Below are 26,379 nucleotides of genomic sequence, written 5' to 3'. Positions count from 1 at the left end.
TTTTTGAGTCAGAGTCTCACTCTGTGGCCCAGCCACTGCAACCTCGACCTGCTGGGCTCAGGCAATCCTTCTGCCTCAGCCTTCCAAGTAGCTGGAACAACAGGTAGGCACCACCATGCTCGGCTAATTTTTTGATTTTTGTAGAGACAAGATCTTGCCAAGTTGCCCAGGCTAGTCTCAAACCTCTGGGCTCAGGCAATCCTCTTGCCTCAGCCGCCCAAAGTGCTGGGATTATAGGCGTGAGTCACCATGCCAGGTATAAGTATCAGAATCTTTTATCTGTTATCCCTCTTCCAATCTTGTGGCTACATTAGTGTACATGCCAACTAAAAATATGATACAAATTAACTATAGTTGAATACTTATCAAGTCACCAATTGTATAAATAAGAAGTTGAATGTCTGCTTTCTCCTTCATTCAGTGATCACTGTTTTTGGAGGATAATATCCACATTTCTGCTGAGTTCTTGGTCAGCAATCTGCAAAAATGTATGCCAAGGTACCAAATCATCCTTCATGCCATGTAACAACCTTATAGGGCAGTTCACAGGAATGGGACTATGTAATAAGCACTGATGTTCAGCTTCTTTAATGAAACTTTGCGGCATGTGATACCTTCCTTCTTCATGGTATTCTATTTTATTTTATTTTATTTAAACAGATTTTTATTATAAAATTGTGGGGTACAGTTAAGGGTTAGGTATACAAATGTGCATCGTTCAGGCCTTCATGGTATTTTGATGGTATGGTCCACACACCTTACATCTCTACTTCCTTTTTTAGCTCAACAGGAAGCTGATTAAACTATGTCACTAAGTCATCTGCATCACTAAGTAGCTACAACAATAAGAGCCATAACCTTTTCTGGTGGCACATTTGCAGCATGAAGAATAAGCCATCCACCCAGGCTAGCCCCAACTAGTATCTGGGGTCCAACAGCTAAGTAATCAATTACAGAAAGAACATCTTTGCTCCATTTTCCCACTGTGCTTTCTTGTAAATTGGCATCTGAACTTCCAACTCCTGAGTAATCAAAACTGGGAGACACCAAGGTGCCCTCTGGGGCATCAGAGCAAGCATTTGCTTGAGTAGATGACTAAGAACAAGACTAAGTGTGTGTAAAGATTTTTCTTGTTTTTTTGGTTGTCAAATGACACTGATTGAAATATATTTCATTTGTTTTTCTTAACTAGCTGCGCATTCCACTGTATCACTATTGATGTTATCTATGATGTCATGGGAGTGGCGGCCAGCAACATTGCAGCCCACAGACTGGGCAGTCCTCAGGTTCTCCTTAACGGTTCCTGAGAGTTCTCTAGCTAAAAATCGGTGTTGCATGTGTCAGACAAAATTGACAATTCCATCAAAAGTGATGATTAAACTGAGTTTAATGTTCTATTTCTTTCTGTCTTTTGGTGGTTCCTTGAGGGCTTTGATGATCAGGGCAGAGGCAGAAGGTACCACTTCCATCTAGGCCTGTCTATTCTGAATGGTCAGTTTCACTGTCATCCTCAGACCCTTCCAGTCACCGGTTGCCTTGGTGATGTCATCACCAACCTATTTTGGAGACAGACCCAGGGATCTGATCTGGGGGACCAGTACACACGTGGCACCAACCTCGCCTCCAGTGCACCTCAGGTATACACTTTTATCTCATTGAAGTTGAACTTGGGTGGCATAGTGGAGGCAGCTGGTGTCGGATGAGTCCGGATTTGGGATAACAGAAGAAAGTTGCACCTTGGCCTCCGCAGAGCCCAAAACCGAAAAAGGTGTGTAAAGATTATTGAATGTTTAAAAGAAAGTCAGAATTCCACATAAAATGATAATCTACCTAATCCTTATCTATCTAGAGTCTCATATTTATACCAGCTATAATCCCCTTTTAATTTTACATGGTAACTTTCCAAGTTTCTAACAGTGTAAAACCCATAATAAGAATTCATTATTGGCTAATAGAATTTAGTGGACTTGAATTAGAGCTGCAGTGTGCACACAAATAAGTGCATGTGAATAACATCCATGATCATAAAAAATACTTATATAGGCACTAAAAGGATCAAATACTGTTCTACACACTTTACATATATTAACTAACTTAATCTACACAGCAACCTAGAGGCAGGTTCTGTTACGACTCTAATTTTGCTGATAAGGAAACAGGCACAGATAGTAGCCTCTTACTCAAGGTGGCACAGCTAATAGGCAGGTAAAAAGAAGCCTTTGCTACTTTCCTACCTCATTTCTATGCTCTTTTTTGGGATCTGCAAGCCACTTACTGTACAGAGGTAGAATCTAGGCTTGTACTTTCCAGAAACAAACTTTCATGCTTGCTAATAATTAACTGAACAAATACTGTTCTACTTTTAAAAAATCTTAATTTTTCAAAATCAAACAATTGCATAATCATCAATTGGCAATCATAGCTCACTGGTAGATTGATAACTCATTAATTTCATGTAAATACATCTCTTTAAGATTCAGTTGTTAGCCGGGATCGGTGGCTCAGCCTGTAATCCCACGCCTTTGGGAGGCTGAGGTGAGTGGATTGCCTGAGCCCTCGGGTTCGAGACCCACCTGGGCAGTGAGACCTCATCTCTACAATCAATCAAAAAAATCAGCCGGGCGTGGTAGCGCATGCCTGTTATTCCGGCTACTCGGAAGGCTGAGGCGGAAGGATCGCCGGAGCCCAGCAGGTCGAGGCTGCGGTGGCCGGGAGCGGCCGCTGCACTCCAGTCTGGGTGACCGAGTGAGACTACAACTCAAAAAAAAAAAAAAAGATTCAGTTGTTGCAATTAGTTAATTATTTTATTTGGTTCCTTATAGTGAACTCATGGAGAATGGGATTTTTTAAAATCCAAATGAATTAGCTTTTTCTGAACAGTTTTAATTTCATACATTCCCATTATTTTGTCCCATAAACTAGCGATTAAGATGTCCTAGGAATTTCAACATTTTAAAATCTAAACTCATCATCCACACGGAAAGAAACAAAACTGTTTGCCTGAACATGTGCTTTCATTAAATTCTAAAATGCGATTATAATGGAACTACAGACTTCACTATCCTTCAGTGGGATGTGATACAGAGTAAGAGCACAGATGAAAATAAACACAAAGAGATTAGCAACACAAAGAGATTAACATTGGGTGGGGGATAGGAAAGACAAAATGGAGTTTTCAGGGTGGGAATCAAAACAGCAATCCTTTGGAAACACAGACAAAAATACATTTTTAATCAATATGTCTGCTTTCATGCAAATGGAAAAAAATGCAGGCATTCATCACTTCCCTCAGTAACAACCATCATTCACTCTTATAGAATCACTACTCATCCAGAGAAGAGTCAGATACCCTGTACCAGGCTTATGTTGGTTTTCCACTGAGCTGGCCTGCTGGCCACAGGTTACATAGGTTTTTTTGGTGCGTTTTCTCACTGCTGCATTTTAATAAACAGATGGGCTGCTTTGGGGTTATAGTTCCTGTTTATGTATGTGCCACTTCTGGTTTCATCTAGGGCTTTCCGGCTCTGTTGGTTTAGAAGTAAATGCCATATTTGACTATTCTCTCGAAATAAAAAATATTTTCTTTAAAATATCTATGAGCCTGAGCCTGTTTTTGTTATCATACATATTTGTGAATGATACTATTTGGTACCAGAATGTTTGAAAGAAAACTTAAATTAGGCTCACTTAAGTAACTGGAGTGTGAACACATTTTTCTAACAGTTTTTTGTATACAATAAGTCAACCAGTGGTTATCTCTCAATATGTATAAGGTCATGGTAAAAACAAAAGTATGCTCATGGGTTCAAAGCCTGGCTGCCCAAGGTTTGAAATGTCTTGAATTTCTTTTTTCATTTGAAAGACAAAACTCGGTAAAAATTGATATCAAGTTGGCTTTCAGTTGGTGCCTTATTTTTTAAGGAGGGGTAACGCTTGATGTTCTGAAGAGAACAGGATATGGAGGTCCTTGAGAAAAAATTGGCAGTGAATACCTGTCTCCTTTTTCCATTCTTGATCACTGCATAATTATTCCCCCACTTGTATGGTAAGAGGGGGAAAAGGAGGGGAGCAGGCACTTTAAAAATAATCTTTCCATGCTCAAGAGATGCAGTATTTAGACATGTTTCCCTGGGCATTTTAATGCTAAGCCCTGTTGTACATACTGCCCTGGAGGTTGACAGAGGTGGATGGGGAAAGGTCAGATTAAAGGAGAAAGGAAGCCCATTAGGCAGCAAAATGCCCTCAATTCTGCTTGCTTGCTCTCTCTTTAAAGACCACAGTCCATGCCTGGCCCTTGGCCAGGAAGGACCAGGTGCATGGTATTCCGTAGGAGCAGTCACTTGGCCACTAACAGACCAGTGAAAGAAGAGAACATCCACTATCTTGCTGAGGTGGGAACCCTCCAAACATTGTTCTCAATCTTGCTTCTTCCTGTTGTCCACAGTGTCCCACAGGGCACAGCCAGGTATAGGCAGGTGTGGGGAGAGCTGCTCAGAGTTAAGTCTCACAGCCACTTGAATTCATTGAATTCCCAAAGCAGATAAAGCCCCTCTATCCTTCACATGTGTAAATACAGATTTCTCGCTCTCAAAGAGTCAAAGTCAAATTAGGCTCAAAACTACAGAAAACCAGCTGGTTGTAAACTATACTGGAGTCTGGTACTGTTAGGGTGATGCAAAGCAGCTAAGGGGAGTCTTTTTGGCAGGGGAAGTAGGACTTTGCTGGAAGACATTATTTCAAACTGGGTCTCTTCCTAAAAGGTTGCCGGTGAATTTAACAATAGTCAGGTCATTGGCAGTAAGTTGAAAAATTCCATTTGTTGACAGCAGGCAGTTGTTAGATAGTGACTTGAACTAAGCTTCCAAGTGTTATCATCTTTCTACATCAATAACATGCATTTTAATTCATTCTCAAGTCATGCAATTGTCAGAGATTTTCTCTTTGGACAAATTCTAGACAGACTCCTCAGAGCCCTTTTCTCCACTAGGCCTCAACCTTGGCCTATGAAAACTGTAGATTCTCAGCACAGATGATTTTATCTACCCTACCCCACCCCATCTTCCATTAAAAGACTTGAACAAATAATAAGTTTCTGATAGCTCAAGATCACACCCCCAGGATGGCCTTATCCCTAAAGTACTTGCCTGAGAAAGCACAAGGCTGCCCAAAGAATTTGCTGCTTTTTTGAGCCAACAACTAACTATAGAGCTCATGTTTCCCAGCCTCTGTGGGAATGGAGGAGTCTAGCTTCCAATTAGTTAGTTTGCCAATTAGTTAGCAAACCCAGATAAGTTTCACATGGACCAACCTCCATTTTTCACTTTTTAGTAAATTTTGACTTCTCTGATTCTGCTCCAGCTCCTGTCACCGCTGACCCTACTCCCTCATTCTTCCTTCAAAATTCTCTGTGTAATTCAAAGTTGAGTTCCATTCATGCTGCATCCACTTCTTCCTTGCAATGGTTTATTTCTGACTAAAATCTGTCCTTAACACTTCAACTGGTGCCCAGCTTTATCTTTGACACAATCCATTCAACACATATTCATTGTGTACCTGGTGTGGCAAACACCCACTCTAGGCACTGTTACGCTAACAGCTATTCATTTCCCAGTGTAAACAACACACAAGAGGGTTGTGTTAGCCTCATTATGTAACTTAGGGAACCACAACATGGAAAGACTGTGTCATTCTCTAATGACCTGTCTGATGATCTGAACACCTAGGAGGGGTTGCTGGGACCTTAGAGCGAAAGGTCAAAATGGTTTCGTTCAGCACTTTTCAGACTTTTTAAAGCATGTGAATCAAATGAGGATTTTGTTGAAATACAGATTATGATTCAAGCAGGACTGAGTCGGGTTGAGATTCTGCATTTCTTATAATATTCTCCCAGATAATGCTGTTTCCTGGCCCAAACTTTGATAAGCAAGAATTTAGCTCATACCTGAAGGACTATGTTGGAAGTTTAGATTAAAAACAACTCAGACTGCTCTGGAGGATCGTGTCATCATGAAGGAGGGATGGTAAGTCACCAATCTAGGGATTTTAATTTGCCTATGAAGCCAAGTCAGTGCCTCTGCTTCACTGCTTTGAACCACCTCACACCAATCCCCAGAACTCACCAGAACTACAGGGTACCCTCTATTGCCTCAGCCCCTAGGACCCTTCAGATCCTGCAAATAGACTTATTGAGCACTCTTGGGGACTATAGCAGGTTACCTATGACCTTACAGTCCAATCAACTCCAAATCTTGATTGATAATAGGAATCCTGGAAGCCGATCAGGATTTAGGACAGGATCAGAGAGAAACAGTATTGTAGGGGAAAAAGAAAGCCACTCAGCAAAGATCACTTTGTAGTTTAAGACAAAATTCCAGCATTTCTTAGGCACAGCATATTAGAAAAAAGACAATTAGGTCACAAGTCTAAGTGTAAATGCAAATCTTCCCATTGTGTGTTTAACACAACTGGCTATTTAGAGGTGTACTTGAGATTGAAAAAAGCTATTGACAGCTTGTGTTCACACAGCACACACATGTGCTGGTCTGGACCCCAGTACACTTCGTGGCTCACCAAGTCGAATGAAGGTTTGCAGTTCCTGTCCCGTTCTGTGGCTATATGCTGGTTTTGTCTAGGACTAGGGAAAGACAGCTTGAGCTGTCTCTTGCTCACCCTATCAAACCTGCTACAGTAGGACTGTTTCCAATGTCAGCGACCAACAATTCCTTTATTCGTGGACAGGCATGCTACTCCTGGAGTCTATTGTCCCTACTCTGAGGGCTGGTCTTATGACTTGCCTTGACTAACAGAATGTGACAACAGTAATGTTCTAGGAGTCCAGGCATTAAGAGGTCTTGTAGTTTTCACTCCCACTTTCTTGGGACTCAGCTGCCCTATACAACTCTTAGGTTAGACTACTAAATGAGGAGAGTCCACTAGGGGTGCAGAAGACCCAGCCAGTCCTCAGACAGTCTAGTCTCAGCTAGTCTCTCAGCTAAATGTAGCACTGCTGGAGCAAAAGAACTGTGCAATCAACCCACAGAATCATAGTAAACAATAAGAAATACATTTTGAAGTTTTTGTTACATCATATAGATAACTGGAATAGAAACTGCCATAGTAAAAACCCAAAGCCATGGCTAAAGGCATCTTTCTTGTCTTGGAGATCAATCTGGTCATGGTGGAGGCTGAATTCTCATCCTGTTACTCAAGGCTGGAAATATAGTAACGAAATTGCTTCTGGAGTTTAGAGAAAGGGCCATCTGCATTATGTTATAGCAGAATGTAACGACCATCAGCTGTAAAGTAGAAAACACAAAACATAACTAATGAACTTGTGGAGCTGGGTGAGGAGATTTTTCAGACAGATTATCAAAGTTTTTGCGGTATGTGATATTGGATTAACTAAGGAAGGAACTGTTTCATTTTCATGCAGAATTTGGAGAAAATGTACAGAATCAAGGATAGTTTCTCCATACTGCAAAATATTCTCAAAGTAAGAAATGGTTTCAGGTGGTGAGTGCCTCATAGACCCTCTCAGTGAGACCAAAAAAAAAACAAAAAAAAAAAACAAACCGCTGTATTGTATATAACTTAATTTTTTTGGTATATTATGATGTTCAAACAACTTAAAAAAACCTGTCTGAGTCTGAAAGGGTAGAGGATGAAGACAAGTTGATTAATGGGTACAGATATACAATTTGATAGAAGAATTAAGACCTAGTGTTAGATAGATTAGCAGCGTGACTATAGTTTGCCATAATCGACTGTGCATCTCAAAATAACTGGAGGAGAAGAATTCAAATGGTTCTAGCATAAAGAAAAGACAAATTTTTAAAGTGTTGATAGACATCTCAAGTAAACGAATTGGATCTTTACAAATTATATGACTGTATTAAATTATTATATGTACTCTGAAACTATATACATCTATTATGCATCAATTAAAAAACAAACAAACAAAAAAACACCTTTCTGGATGGGGATACACTGCCTCTCCCAGGGCTAGCCAATTTTTACAGAAAACAAAAGCTCAGCCAGCCAGGAGTATGCCTTTGATATTCAAATAAACTAGTCCAGAGTCATACCTCCTCTGCCTGGCTTGTACACCCAGTAGACAATATTCTTTTGCCTGAATCATTCTAGGACTAAGTACTAGCAACTAGAACCTGCAAAAATTATTCAGACTAGTTGATTATAAAGTGTGCATCCTTTCCTACATATATACCAATAAAGGCTCCAGCCTAAACCATTCTCTGGTTCCTGCCTTCTGCCTCCTTTCCACTCTGGCATTTTTCCACATGGCCCTGGGTGTTAGGCTGTGCCTCCTCTCTCTATAAATATAATACATTTTGTTTTCCTGAGCCTTTCTCTTCTGAGTCCTCCTGTGGCTCATAAAACAGTACATAACAGGCTCTTAGCAATTTTAAGGGCAAAGTCCTAGAGCACCTTGAGTCATATTCCAATGTGGAGAAATATCTGTCTACAAGTTATTTGTGGGAGTGGCTTCTTGCTAATAGAGTGGACTATATTTGGATACATAGAACATCAACAAGGTTTTTAAGGGATTATACCACTTTGGACTAAAAAGGAACAGAGATAGTTTAAAATGGAAAGAGGCCTCCGGCATCTCAAATTACTGGCAGAAAGCAGAAGGAAAAAAAAAAATCCGAATCAAACACAAGCTCTTTCTTATGGAAAAGGAACAACACAGACAGTGGTCATTCTGAGAATAACAGATTAGGAAACCATTCCCACGGTTCAGAATTGTATCCTAGTCTAGAAACTTTCCTGTTCCCAGAGTTTGAAAAATTGGTGACTTAAGACAAGCTGGATTCAGAATTACTACAGACTAATTAATGACTAATGTGTGCTTTCCATTTCCCTCCTTTTCAACAGAAGTGTCTACAGTTATCCCTATCTCACCATTCTGTATTTGGAGTGTGTGTTGGGAAGTGTATATGTGAGGGAGCTTCCCCAAAACTAGAATTATCTTTTGGCGGACCCCTTGTAGTACAGCAAGCATGTCCAACACACAGCCTGCGGACAGCTAGTATTGTGGCCCCACGAAATCTTTACCTTCATGTATTTTTTTAGCACTTATGTTCTTCATGACCTCATATGTAGTTCCATTTTTGAAGTTCCAAAGTGATACAGTGCTTGAAACTTAAATTATGACAAGCTCAAATTATAGAAAATAATTTAACACATTTTGTTACGTTGGCTAAATGCAGTCCTGTGAACTGCCAAAAATATGCAGCTTTGCTTTATGTCTTAACACAGGAATCTGAAAACAGATTTCAAGATTTCCAGTAAAATAATCACTGTTTTGCTATATTTGCTATACTATTTTTCAATCGATTAATATTTTACCTCTAGATTTTCAAATGGAATGCATAGAGTGGCAATCAGACATTCAACTGAAAGAAAACTTTGACCATGTCTCTTTATTGGACTTTTATAAGACCTATCTTCCTAGAGAAAAATATCCCTTGCTTCACAATCACACCTTTTTCATGACATCGCTTTTTGGCAGCACATACACTGTGAGCAGCTGTTTTCAGTTATGAAGCACACAAAGAGCAAAATTCAAACAAACATTTCAGAAGAGCACCTTAAGAACTCACTAAGAATTGTTTCTACTTCCATTGAACCAGATATTGATAGATTAGTTTTACAAAAGCAAGGTCAAATTTTTTGCTAGCTTTGAATTGTTTTCATTTTTCTAAGCTTTACAGTAAAAACATTACAAATTTTAAAAAAAGTCTTATTATATATATACCTATAATATGCACACACTAACTATATTATATAATTTATGGGCAGCCCAAGACAATCTCTCCTTACTTTATGCAGCTCAGGGAAATCAAAAGGTTGGATACCCCCGTAGTACAGGCTTCCCCCACTGGGTCAATGTCCTGGGAACCCATAGGCATCAGTGTACCAGGTAGCATTGTTGGGCATCACGATTTGCAGAAACACCCTGAGCTGTGGCAAACAGATGACTGTTTCTTCCACCATGACAAAGCACCTGCCCACACTTCACTGAGTGTTCTGCACTTTTTAACCCCAAATTGCACAACCTCCATGCCCCACCCTCCCTATTCACCAATCTGCCAGAGTGACTTTTTTTGTTGTTGTTCCCCAGATGAAAAAATCCTCAATCCCTTGCTGATGTGGAAGTGGTGAACCAAAAAAACAGTAGCAGCACTAAAGGCACAAAAATGAATGAGTTCAAACATTGTTTTGAGAAGTGGAAAAAGTATCTTAATAGGTGGTATTGATCAAATGTGGAGTACTTTAAAGGTGACTGAAGTTTAAACATGTAAGAATAAATACACAAATTTTTATAAATAAATTCCATTGGGGAGGGGTCTCCCCTCATAACTAATCTTTTTAGTTCACATGTTTCCAAATCAAGGGACGCTCACCTGGGTAGCCTCACCCAGAGCCAGAGCTGGTGCAAATAAAGAGATTCTGGATTTTGAGTTGAAGGAGTGAAGGTCGTGCCATCTCAAAATATGTCAGACTGGTATATTGATTATTTCTAATTGAAAACACTGGAGAAATCGTAGTTTCAGAAAGGGCAAGCTGGCCTGTCTCTTCCTGCATGCATCAAGCCATAAAGATTCCTTTGGGAGGGGTACCCTCACAGCGTGAGGGAATAGCCCTTATCACCAGAGACTGGGAATTGGGGTCTTTGATGGATCTGAATAAGTATACTTAATATACTTAGTTAAGTAATCCTTGTTTTCCACTAGTTTTAAGCCCCCCATATACCTCCTAGTGACTTTCCTAGAAATTTACCATCCCTAGCCAGATCCCCTTTGTTCTGTCATTTCTTCTAAAATGTATTGTTGTTTGTCTAAAAGTTATAAAAGTATCTTAGTTTGGGAACTTCCTGGGACTTCATTTTCCTGTGAAGATACCCATGTACATGTAAAACTAATAAAATTTGTATGCTTTTCTCTTGTTAATCTGCCTAGAGATAGTTTGGTTTCGAAATCCAGCCAAAGAGCTCACATAAGAACTAAAGGGGAATTGGAGGTAATCTCTGACTTCCCTACAGAATCTTTGATGTAGTGGAATTCAAAGGATTTAGTTTTAAGGGATGAGGTGAGTATTTTGAATGTAGAAGAGACATGGATTGCTATAGCCAGAGAGTGGACTGTGGCATATCATTTCCAAAGAAGGTTGTCAACAAACCTTCTCATTCCTTTACAGGAATGCTACTCCCCTCATTGAGGGCTTGTGACTTACTTCAACCAATGGAATACATTGAAAGCAATACTTTGGGATTCCAAAGCCCAGGTCTTAACAGGCCTCATAGCTTGTGTGTTTGCCTTCTTAGGATCCAACCACCATGTAAAGAGCTCAGGATTGTTTACTGAATGATGAGAAAACATGCAAAAGGAGAGATCCAGCTACCCTTAGACATTCCAAGACACCAGTTGAGATGCCAGATATGTGAGAACAACCATCTAGGATCCTCCAGCCCCAGGCAAGACACCCCACCCAACACTATGAGAATCAGAGATGAGTCCTCTCTGCCAAACCCTGCCCACACTCATGAATAAATATGTGCTATTTCTTAAACTACTAAAGTTTAGGATGTTGCATTATGCAGCAGTAAATCCTGAAACATCTGCTTAAACAGTAAAGATGGAAAAGTACACAACACAATTAATAAATTCATTCTTTAGTATGGGATTTGTGGGGTTTTTTTTTACTTGTTTTTGTCTATTTTCCAGTAAATATTGATTTAATTGAATTGATTCAATTACAAATTGAATAGATTCAATAGATTTCAAAGTATGTACCAATGATATAATAATTATGAACTTAATGCCAACACATTGTGTATACCAAGAGACAAAACTGATTTTACCCTTGACCCATATAGGACATTTAAGATTAGGCCTACAGTCATATACTTGGATAAGATAACTCAATGTAAACTATCATTGTTGCACCAATATAAGTAAAAGCACACTAAAGATGACCAGGATCTTTTTTTACATTCATAACATTTCATTCAGAAATCATTTAGTCAGCTTTCTAAAGGTTGTTCTCTGTAATAAGTACATTTCTTTTTCCCATTCACCCAAATATGACAGAGTGAAGAACAAACAACTATCCTGGGAAGTTTGACTCTATTATTTAAAAAAAAATTGACTCTAGGTCCTACAGGTGAATTATAACACAAACTAACCAAATAAATGTCTTGGCAAGCAGTTACAGAATTAGAACTGTAAACATACAGGTTGTGCAAAGCAGAATTCTGGGCCATGTCCTTGACAGAGCTTATCATGTGAATGCTGCCCTCCTGAAGTCATGCAGCACAGTTACACTGTAAAAGACCCTATTGTAGGCAAAGATGAAACATGATTTTGACCTTGAAAACCTGGCATTCTAGTAGGAGCTGAGCGACATATGATTAACAACGGCACATATACATAAATGTAATGATGTACATGTATGCTGGGTGAGGGTAGCCTAAAAAAATGTGCTTGAGCTCAAGGAGTGGAGGACAAGAATACTAAGAAGTGTAAAATGCACATAAGTAAAATAATCACACACATAGAGGATGCAGCTTACCTGACATGCTGATGGATGGGTGTGGTTGAGATCCCAATGGGAAGACACTATGTCAACAGACTTTTTGGCCATGTTGAGTAAATTCATCCAGCCTTGGAAAAGTGATAAGTGAAATGGTGCATTTTCTGAATAGTTAAGGCCTTCAGGAATATTTTCCACCAGGGCAATTCTTAGAAAAGATTTTGAAAAACAAACAAACAAAATCTAGTCAAATTTGAAGCCACAGATCTGTATACATGCAAACAGAGATAACTAAAAAATATCTTTCTGAATGCATACTTTCCTCATAATTTACATTTTTTCACCAAAAATTTCTTACATTTCCCTTGTGCTAATCTACTGTGTTCTGAGAGTTTATGCTCTGTTTTTGTACACTTAGCACTCATATTTCAGAAAATCATGGTATATGTCACTAATGTTCAGTTTTAAACTAGCCTGGGGGAAAAAAAATCAGAGATTCTCACACAAGCATCTTCTTCTAGTAATATATTCCTTTATTTTTTCCCCTGCAGCAATGCATTCTTATATAAGATACTACTCTGCAAGCTACCTGAAACCATAAATTAAGTTTTGCATATCCTCAGTTTCTAGTACAATGCTGGGCATATATTAGAACTCAAAAAAAAGTGGTTATTATTGCTGAATATCTCTACTGATGCTTCCCAGTCTAGAAGAAAGTTATAAAAGAAAAGAAAATCATAAAACCTGACTGTTGCAAGGCTTTAAAGTCAGAGATTTTAAAATGTATAAATGATAGTAATAATCAAGCACTAAATAAGCTGCAATCAGCAATATTCTCATAAGTTTGTTTTCTCTTTTTATACTTTTTAATATACTGACAACATATCCATTGTGATTGGCTCTCCTTGGTATTGTGGCTAAGTCTGTGTTTTTCGTTTTTTGTATTTTCTTTGTTGTTTTGCTGTTTTACTTCTGAGTGAGGTGCCACATAACTTCCTAATAAAGGAGCAATTTTTTCCAGTTTAATAAATGTACATTCTCCTGCAATTCTTGCTGGAAAAACTCCAAACCCTTATGAAAATACCTGTTAAGTGCTTCCAGAATAAAGACCTATTTTATTCTTAGTTGCCTGCCCAGAGCTAAAGACATAATTAGGGCACAGTAAATACTTATAGAATAAATCTCAGCTTGCAGCACAGGGTTAAGTATGTCTCAATAAAATAGCTGTTACTCTTAATGAGACTTGTTTCATTTAGTTACTTTTAGAAACAATACTGCTAGTAAAATGTCCTTGTGTATTTATGAATCTAGAATATTATAGCTAGAATGGAATTTGAATACGTGGCTCAGAGACATTCACAATCTTGGGGTGTAATCACCTCACCATTACCCACAAACTTATTTAGCATTTGTTGAGCCCTTATAAGCACAGGACAAACAAATCACTCTGTGCAACACAGAAATGACTATTACAAATCTTTCTAGTCCTCAGAAGTTTAAAATCTAGAAGAGCCTGTCTCATACATATTGATTCAAGTAGGAGGCAGGCTCTGATAAATGGTGAAACAAGAGTAAGAAGTTTAATTAGATGGATAATGCATCACCCAAAAGTCATTGGAACATACGCAGGAAGGAAACATTAATTCTGATTGGGGACATCTAGAATCAGAGGAAGCTGGACTTGAAATTAGTCTTCAAAGATAGAATTTTTTATGAGCGAGCCAGAAGAGAAAGATAGTCTAGGTAGAAGGAGGAACTTGTAAAACATAGGATGTCTAGATATTTGTGAGTTAGTGGAATAAGGGGAGTGTGAGGTAGGAAAGTTATAGTAGGAGGTTGTGATGGTGGAGAGAGCCGGCAGTATTTGTTGGGACCACACTGTTGGGGCTGTGAGCCAGGGAGAAACGTCTGAACTCTATTTTGATGCATCTGGGGGTACCCAAGTGTGTTTTAGGGGAGTAACTCTGATAGAACACTTGTAGGCTATTGGATTGGAGAAAAGGGAGACAGAAGATGACGAGTCAGTAAAGAGTGGAGGCTGTTGCCGTAGTTTAGGAAAGACAAACAAGAAGTCTGAATCGGGTTAATGAGAATGAAAAGAGGCATGTAGTGAACATTTAAGAAATCAAATCTTAACAATTTAGTGTATGATAGATATGAGGACCAGGTAAAGAAGAAACAGTCCATGAGAGGTCTAAGAGTTCCCTGCAGACCCACCATATTGTCTCTTTACTGGGCTCTATAACCACCTACTTGCATAGATTTCTGCCCTTCTTTATTTTAAAGATGTGGGGTACAATTCAGGATTAGGTATACAAGTGATCATCATCAGATAATGTTTGGGCCTCCCTTTGATTCTCACTTCGCCTGGTTTACGATCAGGTACCCTTACTGATGTTATGTGCCTTCTCCTTCCCTGGTAGTTTCCGGCTACTGCTAATCCCTCCCTTATAGTATTATGGTAATGTTCAGAGTCCGCTTATGAGTCAGAATATGTGGTACTCAGTTCTTTGTTTCTGTGATAAATCACTGAACGTTAATAGGGTCTAAATCCCTCAAAGTTGCTGTGGAGTTCATAATTTTTTTCTTCTTTATGGCTGTATAATTTTCCATCACGCATATGAACACAATTTTTTAATCCAGTCCAGTTTTAATGGGCAGCATGGATGGTTCCATGTTTTTGCTATTGTAAATAGTGCTGTAATAAACATGCATATGCACTTATCTTTTTGGTAGAGTGATTTATGTTCCTCTTGGTATATTCCCAGAAGTGGGATTGCTGAGTCACATGGAAGGTCAATTTCTAGCTCTTTTAGGACTAACCACACTGTTGGCCATAGAGGTTGAACAAATTTGCATTCCCACCAGCAGTGTAGAAGCATTCCCTTTTCTCCACATCCTTGCCAGGATCTGTTGTTTTTTATTTTACTAATGATGGTCAGCTTGACTGGAGTTATGTTGTATCTCAATGTGGTTTTGATTTGCATTTCTCTGATGATTAGTGAGGTTGAGCATTTTTTCATGTGTCTGTTGGCTGCTCATATGTCTTCTTTTGAGAAGTTTCTATTCATGTCTTTTGCCCACTTTTTAGTTTTATTTTTGAGTTGGAGTCTCACTGTCACCCAGGCTGGAGGGCAGTGGCATGCCTCTCGGCCATCGCAGCCGCAACCTGCTGGACACTGGCAATCCTTCTGCCTCAGCCTTCCAAGTAGTCAGAACTACAGGCGCACTACCATGCTCAGCTAAGTTTTGATTTATTGTAGAGATGAGGTCTCGCCAAGTTGCCCAGGCTGGTCTTGAACCCGTGGGTTCTGACAATCCACTCGCTTTGGCCTCCCAAAGTGCTGGGATTATAGGCTGAGACACCGAGCACAGCCTTTTGCCCACTTTTTAATGGGGCTGGGGTTTTTTTTGTTTTTTTTTTTCCTTCTGGCATGTTTGAGTTCCTTGTAGATTCTGGATGTTAGGTCTTTGTCAGATATGCAGTTGGCAAATGTTTTTTTTCCCATTCTGTGGGTTGATTCCTCACTCTCTTGAAGGTTTCTTTTGCTTTGCAGAAGCTTTTCAGTCAAACCACTGTTCATACTAAAGTTGGATTAATCTTTTAAAAATGTAAATCCAAACACTATGCCTACTGCCTAATTAGACTTCTTATGGACTTCCCGCTGTCCTGAGGATGATGGCCTCCCTGCCTTCCCAATGTGGTTGACAAGTGTTTACCAGTTTGGCCTGCCTTTGTAGCTTCACTGGATCCAGATGCCTTCTTTGGATTTTACACTATAGCCACACATGTCACCTTTTCCTCCTTTCCTGCTATTCTTTCTGAGCTTTGACATTTCACATGTATTTCTCAACCCCAATCACTACACTGGTCTTTGAGCTGTCTCCCAATTAACCTTCAAAGCTCCGATTGAAATGTCACTTCTTCTGGTAGGCTTCTCTACGCCCCCAAAGTGAGTTAGATCCCCTTATTATCGATTCTCACAGTGACCTGTTCTTCCCCTTTCATCCTGCTCATCACTCTTGAAATCACTGAGTGACAGTGAGACTCCAACTCAAAAAATTGTAGTGTGTGAAGGCAAGAATCTGCTCCATTGGCCCGGGATTGTATTCCCGGTGCCTAACATTCTGCAAAGCAAGTGGACAAAGAATGTCTGCTGAGTTTCATTAAGATCTGAACTGGGAAGATGAGGAGTGGAGTCCATTAAAACTGACAAGAAACACGGGAAATCATATAAACTGGGGACTAGGAGAGATTATTAAAGGAGAAAAGATGAACAGAAAACTGGCCCAAAGTTGAATGTGGGGGAAATGCCTGCATTTTTCTGTTTGGCAGAGTGGGACACAGATGAGAAGATTCAAAAGGGACCATTAGAGAGAGAAGTAGGAAGATATGAAAGCCCAGAAAAAAGCAGTATTCAGGAAGCCAAGAGGAGTGAGGGTTAAAAGATGGGAAGAGGGAGCTATTTTATCTACTTCAAAACCTTTGAAGGCAATTGATAGAAGTTGAAGTTGGGGATGTATTTTTAATTCCATCCACATTTAAAGTCCAATTATCTACGTAGATAGAAGCTAGAGATAGCATGAATAAGTGACCCTAGATAATCAGCAGTTTCTGCCTCCCCCAACATCCAACAAATGTATTTTAAAAACAATCCGATAAACAAAAAAAAATCTCCCTAACAAACAAAGCCAAAGCGTAACAACTGCCAACAAACAAAAGAAATGACTAGTTTTAATCTTACTTAAAGTTCAAAGATATCAAAGACACACTGAGATAGACAAGAAGATATTCAAGAAGTTCCATTAGCTGGGCTCGGTGGCTCAGCCTGTAATCCCATGCCTTTGGGAGGCTGAGGTGAGTGGATTGCCTGAGCCCGTGGGTTCGAGACCTATCTGGGCAGCGAGACCTCATCTCTACAATAAATCAAAAAATCAGCCAGGGGTGGTAGCGCGCGCCTGTAGTTCCAGCTACTTGGAAGGCTGAGGCGGAAGGATCGCCGGAGCCCAGCAGGTCGAGGCTGCGGTGGCCGGAAGCAGGCCACTGCACTCCAGTCTGGGTGACCGAGTGAGACTCCAACTCAAAAAAAAAAAAATAAGAAGTTCCATTAAACTAAATATGAAATGAAGGATGTAGAATAATGGTACAATTATAGATGACTCCGTGCCATCTCTTTCTTCATATCGTCCCCTGGGGCTTCTGCTAGGCATACAAATAAGTCAGGTTTCCCAATCTCTTTTGGAAATCTTTAGAAAAGCTGTTCTTAACCTTGGAGCTTCGGGTAGAATTCAGACGAATCTACAGACTCGTATTTTATGTCTTTACTTTCCTAATCTCTGACTAAAAATTAGTATTTCCTTCCATTTTGAACACAGGCAACAAACCATAGGAATGCTAGCAGAACTTGCAATTTTAAGAATGGAATGAATTAAGAATTTTCATACTGTGGTAGTTATAGCCAACATTTCCAAATCTTCATCACTATGAAATTGTAGTAGTGATCAGATCTTGTTATTTCATGACCGAAATACAGGATATATTTTACTATATCATAAATTTGTTTTCAAAAAATATTTGATAACTGTTTTTTTTAACATTATTGGTTTCCTTTGCAATTCTTTGTGTTCTAACTCATAGATTTAAAAACATTATTAGCCAGGCTCAGTGGCTCAGCCTGTAATCCTGCGCCTTTGGGAGGCTGAGGTGAGTGGATCGCCTGAGCCCACGGGTTCGAGACCCGCCTGGGCAGCGAGACCTCATCTCTACAATAAATCAAAAAATCAGCCAGGTTTGGTAGCACATGCCTATAATTCCGGCTACTCGGAAGGCTGAGGTGGAAGGATCACCGGAGCCCAGCAGGTCGAGGCTGCGGTGGCCAGGAGCGGCCACTGCACTCCAGTCTCGGCGACGAGTGAGACTCCAACTCAAAAAAAAAAAAAACATTATTTAGGGCAGGATGCATAGGTTTCATCTGGTTGTCAAAGGGTTCCATGGCTTAAAAGAGGGTAGCTCTCATTAGATGGAGAATGCCACATCTATTTATTTTTCTTCAATTACACATATATTCTTTTTTTTTAATTTTTAATTTTAAATATGTGGGGTACAATTCACGGTTAAATATACAAATGTTCATTATGCAGGTAACACACACATCCTTAAAAGATCTTTTTCCCCTCAATGAATGAAGTTGTAAAAGTAGGTAATATTACCAAGAAATATTTTTATTGTTTTTTGTAGACATGGGGGGGGAGTCTTGCTATATTGCTCAGGCTAGTCTTGAATGCCTGGCCTCAAGTGATTCTCCTGCCTTAGCCCCCAAATTGCTGGAATTTCAGGCATGAGACACTGAAAGAGGCCACAAGAAAAATTTTTTAAAAAAGAACAATAAGCTGGGCGTGGTAGCATGAGTCTGTAGTACCAGCTATTTGGAAAGCTGAGGTGAAAGGATTACCTGAGACCAGCAGGTCAAGGCTGCAGTGACCATGAGCATGCCATTGCACTCCAGCCTGGGTGACAGAGTGAAACTCCAACTCAAAAAAAAAGGACTATTATTAGGTCAAAGTCAAAGGCTGGAAACATCGAATCACTTCTGATTGGTAGGGAAAGTGGAGCAAGTGAAGAAGACAGAGAAGAAAGAACTAAAGAGATTGGAAGAGAAAGAGAGTGAAATTCCCTGGAAATCAATGAAGACCAAATTCATTACAGAAGTCCTCTCAATCCTTTGCTTTACATGGTTTCATTTACCCACAGTTGACTGAGGTTAAAAGATACTATATTCAAGAAGATATTTTGGGAGAGACAGACCACATTCATGTAATTTTTTTTTTTTTTTGAGTTGGGTCTCACTCTGTCACCCAAGCTAGAGTGCAGTGGCACAATCAGGGCTCACCACAGCCTCAACCTCCTGAGCTCAGGTACTTCTTCCTCCTTAGCTTCTAGAGTAACTGGACAGGCACACTCCACCACGCCTGATTATTTTTTTTTTCAATTTTTCGTAGAGACAAGAACTTGCTATGTTGCCTAGGCTGGTCTCGAACTCCTGGGTTCAAGCAATCCTCTCCCCTAGGCCTCCTAAAGTATACAGATTACAGGCATGAACCACTACACCTGGCCATATTCATGTAAATTTTATTACAGTGTATTTGTTACAATTGTTCTATTTTCAAATTTTGTTAATATTTATTAATATTCTATTTTATTATTTATAGTTATTGTTGTTAACCCCTTACTGTTCTTTTTTATAAATTAAACTTTATCATTGGTATGTATACAAGTATAGGAAAAAACACAGTATACAAAGGATTTCAGTACTATCTGTGGATTCAGGCATCTGCTGGGGGTCTTGGAATGTATTCCTGAGTATAAGGGAGTGGAAGGGGCCTGCTGTATTACTATTATGTTTTTCTACACGTCAAAATAAACTATGAATTTATGGTAAAAATAAAAATAGAGACAGCACTCAAGATCTGGAGACCATACTTTTGTTTGGGTAATGAATTCCAGGAAAAAGCCCCAGAATAATGAACCTGCTTACCTGCTCACTTTTCTGAGATCTTGATTGCTCCTTCTGTCACACAGGGCTATTTCCTGTGCTAGAAAAAGTCTCTAGAAATCAGGGTTGAAATGGCTTCACTTATTTTTGTGACCTATCCTTTTATTTCCTTTAACAACCAACAGCTGGCTACTCTCCAGGGGCCCAATCTAATTAGCATAGGAGCAGAACTCATTTCCATACCATCTCAGTCCTGGGTATAAGCAAACTTCTCCAGCGAGGAGGGGAAGAAGTAGGTAGATCTCATTAAAATTCACCTTTGGGCGAATTCCCTGAAATGCCAACTTACCATCTGTAGGAGAATTCTACCCAGAGGCTGTCGCACTATTTCTGACACCTAATAACTAAGGGAGAAGCTGAATATACAGGGATACAATACAGCAAAAATCTAGTTATGCTTCCTTTCATGGTACTTTAAGATAAACTATAAATGGTTTGAACTGTGATTCCAGGAAGCACAGTTGGAATAAATATAAGAAAAATGCTTTTTACATTGTTAATATATTTTAATGGTTCTTATTATTAGCATTATTTATTCTCCAAACTTAATGTGATCATCAAAATTTCTCTTTCAGTCCATGAACAATATTGCATCTTCTCAAAAAATATTTGTAGTTTCCCTTTAATAAACTTCATCTTTAATAAAAAATGAAGTACCTGTACTTGCTAGTTTTAAAAAATTGCTCTGTGTATGCATGTTCGTGTTTTGGCAAATATAAGGATCTTTATAAGATATTATATTTTCACATTTGATTTTGGCATTCTTGTAGAGAAAGGTTTAAAAGGAAAGAATTTTGAATAATGAAGACAAAACACAGCTCTGCCAGTTATGAGCTTTGTGACCTACAACAAATTACTAACCTCTTTAAATCTGTTCCCACTTCTGAAAAGAAAAAACATTATTACAAAGATTAGAGGAGGGAATCTCTGTGACATGCTGTGCTCAGTACCTGCTTCATAGTAAGCACTAAAAAAAGACATTTCAAAAAGTAACAATCTGAAAACTTATAATTTAACAAAAGTGTCTCCAAGTTTTCAAGCTGATACAGCACAATTACTAAAATGATTAAAAGGAATCATAAAACTGAAACCTACATGAGATTTTCAAAGTGACTGAGAGCTTTCTTTTGTTGCCTAATGCGCTGTGTCAGTGATGATTTGATCTTACACAGATGCATGATGGTCAGTTCATTGACGTTTATTCTCTAGATCCTGGTTCTCTGATGGCATTAATCAATGGAGCTGAACAGATTCTCGTCGATACAATTAGACTTGCACTCAAAGGAAAGGGATCAAATTTTGTATTCTCATTGTGGTTATATGGCTACAATTAAAGCCCTGGATTGACAAAGTAAAGTTTAACCTTCCCAAAGAGATACTGAAATCTCTGATTGAGAAGTAGAAAAAGACTTGCTTGTGGAAGCTTTAGACATGAAACAGATCTAGTGACTTGCTTTAATTCAGCTGAGATGTTGTTTCATTTATTTCTGAGAATTTGGGTCAGGATGAGTTTAACTTGTGAATGATAGCAGAAAGAGTATCAGCAGGTCCTGGCTGGATGACAGTATCCTAATAATTCTTAATCTGGCATTCGAAGGATCATTGCTGTATATTAAAGTAATTAGAGATTTGCTTTAACAATTTTTTTTCTTTTTTTGAGTTGGAATCTCACTCTGTCGCCCAGGCTGGAGGGCAGTGGCATGCTCATGGCCACCCCAGCATCTACCTGCTGGGCTCAGGCGATCCTTCCGCCTCAGCCTTCCAAGTAGCCAGAACTACAGGTGTGCGCTACCACGCCCAGCTAATTTTTTGATTTATTGTAGAGATGAGGTCTCACCAAGTTGCCCAGGCTGTTCTCGAACCTGTGGGCTCAGGCAATCCCCTCACCTTGGCCTCCCAAAGTGCTGGGATTACAGGGTTGAGTCACCTCACCCAGCTTGCTTTAACAATTTAGAAAAAATTTTTTAAAATTTATTTATTTTGAGTTGGAGTCTCACTCCATCGCTCAGACTAGAGTGCAATGGCACACTTACGGCCATCCCAACCTGTGGGCTCTGGCAATCCTTCCGCCTCAGCTTTCCAAGTAGCTGGAACTACAGGCGCGTACAACCATGGCTGGCTAATTTTTTGATTTATTGTAGAGATGAGATCTCACCACCAACTTTTTATTTTAAAAAACTCCAAATCTACAGAAAAGTTGCAAGAAGAGTACAGCAAATATATTTGTTACAAGAAAGATTATTGTGTATGCATACATGCACACACATACACAAAGGCAATTTTTAGTCAATTCAGCTGAGTAAGTTATAGACAACACAACAGTTTACTTCTAAATCGTCAACATGTATTTCTAAGGAAGACATTTTTCTAAATAACCAAAACATCATGATCCTACAAGAAATTTGACATGAATATGGTCCTATTAGCTAATATTCACATTTTCCCAATAGTCTTTTATCCCTATTTTTGATGTTGTAGTTGTTTAGATTTTTTAGATCCAATATCTAGTTAATGTTCACTCATTGCATTTAGTTGCCAAGTCTCTTAAGTCTAGGAGAGTTCCTTGGGATTTTGTTTTTTGGGGTTGTTTTGTTTTTCTATGATGTGGATATTTTACAGCAGCACTCCCCAACCTTTTTGGCATCAGGGACTGGTTTCATGGAGGACAATTTTTCCAGGGATCGGGAGGCGAGGGGAATGACTTGGGGATGATTCAAGCACATAACATTTATTGTGCACTTTATTTCTATTATTATTGCATTGCAATATATAACGACATAATTATACAACTTATCATTAAAAAAGAGGTACAGATGGAACTGGTAAATAAAATAATGGGCAGGTCACGTGCAGACTAAAATAAGTGTTGGATTCTGACTTCAAGTGTGCCATCAGATGCAGTTGTACAATTGAAGTACATCAACTCACGTACCACTTACTGATAGGGTTTTGATATGAGTCTGCAAGCAACTGATTTATTATGGCCTCTGTGCAGTCAAACCTCACTGTTAATGTTAATCTGTATTTGCAGCCACTCCCCAGTGCTAGCATAGCATCATTGCCTCTGCTCCACCTCAGATCATCAGGCATTAGATTCTCATAAGGAGCACAAAACCTAGATCCCTCGCATGTGCAGTTCACAATGGGGTTCACACTCCTATGAGAATCTAATGCCGCCACTGATCTGACAGACGTAATACCAGAGGTGGGGAGTGGTTGTAAATACAGATGAAGATTTACTCGTTTGTCCACTGTGCACCTTCTGCTGTGCAGCCCAGTTCCTCCCAGGTCACAGACCAGTACTGGTCCATGTCCCAGGGGTTGGGGACCCCTGTTTTAGAGGATACCAGGCCAGTTGTTTTGCAGAATATTCCTGGATTTAGATTTGCTTGACTGTTGCCTCATGATTAGATTTATAAGAAATATTTTTGGCAGGAACACTATATAGGTAATATGTCCTTCAAGATATATCATATGCGTGGCACATGATATTGATTTGTCTCACTATTGGTGATATTAAGTTTGAGCACTTGGTTAAACAGTTGTCTGCCAGATTTTCTCATTAAACTGTACCTTTCTTCTTTCTATATTTAATAAATAACTTGGGCAGAGGCAACTTGAGATTGTATAAATATTCTGTTCTCCAACATTTTGCTAGTGACTTAGCATCCATCTATTTGTGATTCTTGACTGTATCTATTTTTACTATGCTGGTTGCAAATTGGTAATTTCCTATCATTTAGTCTATATTTGTTGGTTGATGTTCTTCTGTAAAGAAAAGCTTTCCTTTCTTTCATCACATTTTTTTATATTGAAAATTTTTCTTTAGCACACATTTATATCTAAAATTTTTTTCTTTATTGGCATAGACTCATGGATTTATGCTTTTAATTCAATGTGTTATACGGTAATCTATTATTCTCATTATCCATTATTCAAGTGTTGCATATATTGCCAGTGTGAGCCCCTGTAAGCTGTATTCTGTGTCCTTTTATATATTTCTTTCAATCTTTTAATACGTTCTTATTTTTTGTCACCAGATGTTTCTCTTTTATTAACTTTTAAATCGACTTTCAAAGACAGCAGCCGCAGAGAACAGAACGGTGGATGTGAGTTGGCAGTAGCAGATCCTTATGGCTATAACTCTAGATAATTTAGGGAGACAAAAAACCTCATTACTTCCAGGTCTGTAATTGTATTAAGTAAAGAACAACCATGGTTTTCTTTTTGCAGAGAATCTGTATGGCAGTAGAGGAAGTATTATCACTGTAGCTGTCACCCTTTGCTTGCATATTACAGTATAAATGCACTTTTGCAGGTATGATTATGCAGAATTGTCAACAACCCTGTTGACCAATCCACAGGGATGGTCTCAGTTTTGGGATGAAGAGAGCAAGGCTCTCTGTGGCCAGGTGTCATGCAGCTAGAGGGGATACTAGAAAGCTGGGATTTTAACTCAGGTTTGTCTGAGCTCATGTGCATCTGACAAAACTAGATTCGGTCCTGATCTCATGTTAGACGTTTTGCTACAAGCACATTTTGGGTCTACGGAGAGACTAAGCAGAGTGATATTGGCGAGTAGAGGTCACTGCCCTAGAAGGAAAGGGCAGCTTGGACTAAGATCCCAATCTCATCTGGAAAAGAGGGGATAGTGCAAGTGGCAGCTTCCTCCCTCACTCTACACTTCATCCTGCTAATCCACGTTGACAACAAATCTACAGTGACAGGAAGACATATTACTTTTTGGCTTGATATTTCTAAACACTAGCCCAGAAAGGAAGGCACAATCAGAGGGGAAAGAAACCCAAGGAGGATACAGACAAAAGAAGAAGAAAAAAGTAGAACTTAATGACCCTACCTTTTGATATTTTTACTAATGCTGTAAATGCCTTCTTTAATCAGGAAGAGCATTGATAAAAAGATCTTGCCACTGTTCTCAAAGAGCTAAAACACATAGCAGGAAGGCAGATGATTTTTTTTTTTTAAAGGATAAAATTTACAAAGTCTAATGGACAAACAGATTTGTAATCAAGATACTTATCACCCTTTCACATCTGGCAAAATAATAATTACACTATAACTCCTACTAGTTTCACCAAACATTTATTGAGTGCTTGTTTTGTATCAGGCACTATGTTAAGTAGAATTACTGACTCTATTAATTTATGCTTACTGTAATTCTCAGAAGTAGTTACTGTTGGTATTCCTATTTTATGGATGAGAAAACAGACACAAGGAGCTCACATAACTTGTCCAAGAGCACACAGCTAGTGAGTGACAAATCTTATTTGTAAGCCAGCAGGGTAACTTCAGTGGACACCATCTTAGTCACTACACTTCATTGCTTTTTACAATTTTCAAAACAAAATATCCAGGCAGAGGTACAAAATTCTGTTTTTTCCCCCAAGTTTTCTATACCTTCGATGAATCAGGTCCATGAACATCGTGGAGTATGTTGTCCATGACAGTGAATCCTAGGTTCACTAGTAGAGTCACTGTCTGTTAGGATGTATTCTCTGTCAGGTTTTGTTTTGTTTTGTTTTCTTACAAAAGACGCAATTGCTACTCCAACCGTATTCTCAGAATCAAAATTCAGAATATAACCTGTTCAGTGATTTTAGGTCATCACCATTCAACTGACTTACAAAGAAACAAATCCATAATGAGCTCTGTTCCAAGTGCTAAAAGTACCCAGATAAGCCACCTACTCTCATGGGCCTGACATTCTACAGAGGCGTGCACAGATAATAAATACATAAACAGACATGAAAAAGACAGAGGATGTGAGGGAAATCAGTAGGCTGAAGTGATGGAGATGAAGGAGAGAGTTGCTTCTTTAGACTCAGCCCAGAAAGGCCTCGATGAGGCTGTAATATTGAGCTAAGATGCAAAAAAATTTGTGGGCAAGGAGGCCAGTGCGGTGAAATTAGGGAATCATGTGGGGTATAGGGAGGTCAAAGGAGTTGATCAAGAGCTAAATTACACAGGGCTTGAGAACATGGTGAGGAGTTTGTGGTTTACACGGTGTGATGGGAGGACACAGTGGATCGGGCAGGGGTGGAACATGATCTGATTTACCCTTTACAAAGATTATCTCTGACTTTTGTGGGGAATGAGTTTCAAGAGGACAAGAGTCACAGAAGAAGACCAACTAGAAGACCTTGGCAATGACCTGGGGCCTATGTGAAAGTTGATGGAGGCTTGAACTACCATTGAGTGCTGGAGATGAAGAAAAGTGGAGAGACATGGAATCTGTTTTGAAGGAAAAGCA

The 26,379-nt window shown here is 39.2% G+C and overlaps 1 protein-coding gene and 2 pseudogenes across 1 annotated transcript in view; all 3 read right to left on the bottom strand.

The window, feature by feature from the left end:
• The window catches only part of LOC103269668 (inactive phospholipase D5-like), a gene marked incomplete at its 3' end in the record, with an annotated part of 91,369 nt that overhangs the window by 14,687 nt on the left and 50,303 nt on the right, over positions 1 to 26,379 (bottom strand). The window contains exon 3 of the mRNA XM_008067232.2: positions 12,595 to 12,763. Within this exon, the coding sequence (XP_008065423.2) occupies positions 12,595 to 12,763 (169 nt within the window). The remainder of the gene's footprint in view (positions 1 to 12,594; positions 12,764 to 26,379) is intronic.
• Positions 349 to 1,175, bottom strand: LOC103269667 (annotated as a pseudogene).
• On the bottom strand, positions 1,185 to 1,741 carry LOC103269666 (annotated as a pseudogene).

The sequence above is a fragment of the Carlito syrichta genome, unplaced genomic scaffold (genome assembly GCF_000164805.1).
Source record: "Carlito syrichta isolate Samal-C Ts95f unplaced genomic scaffold, Tarsius_syrichta-2.0.1 Scaffold309428, whole genome shotgun sequence".
NCBI classification, from domain to species: Eukaryota; Metazoa; Chordata; class Mammalia; order Primates; family Tarsiidae; genus Carlito; species Carlito syrichta.
The sequence above is the reverse complement of the archived record's forward strand: the minus strand, read 5'-3'. Positions and strand labels throughout refer to the sequence as shown.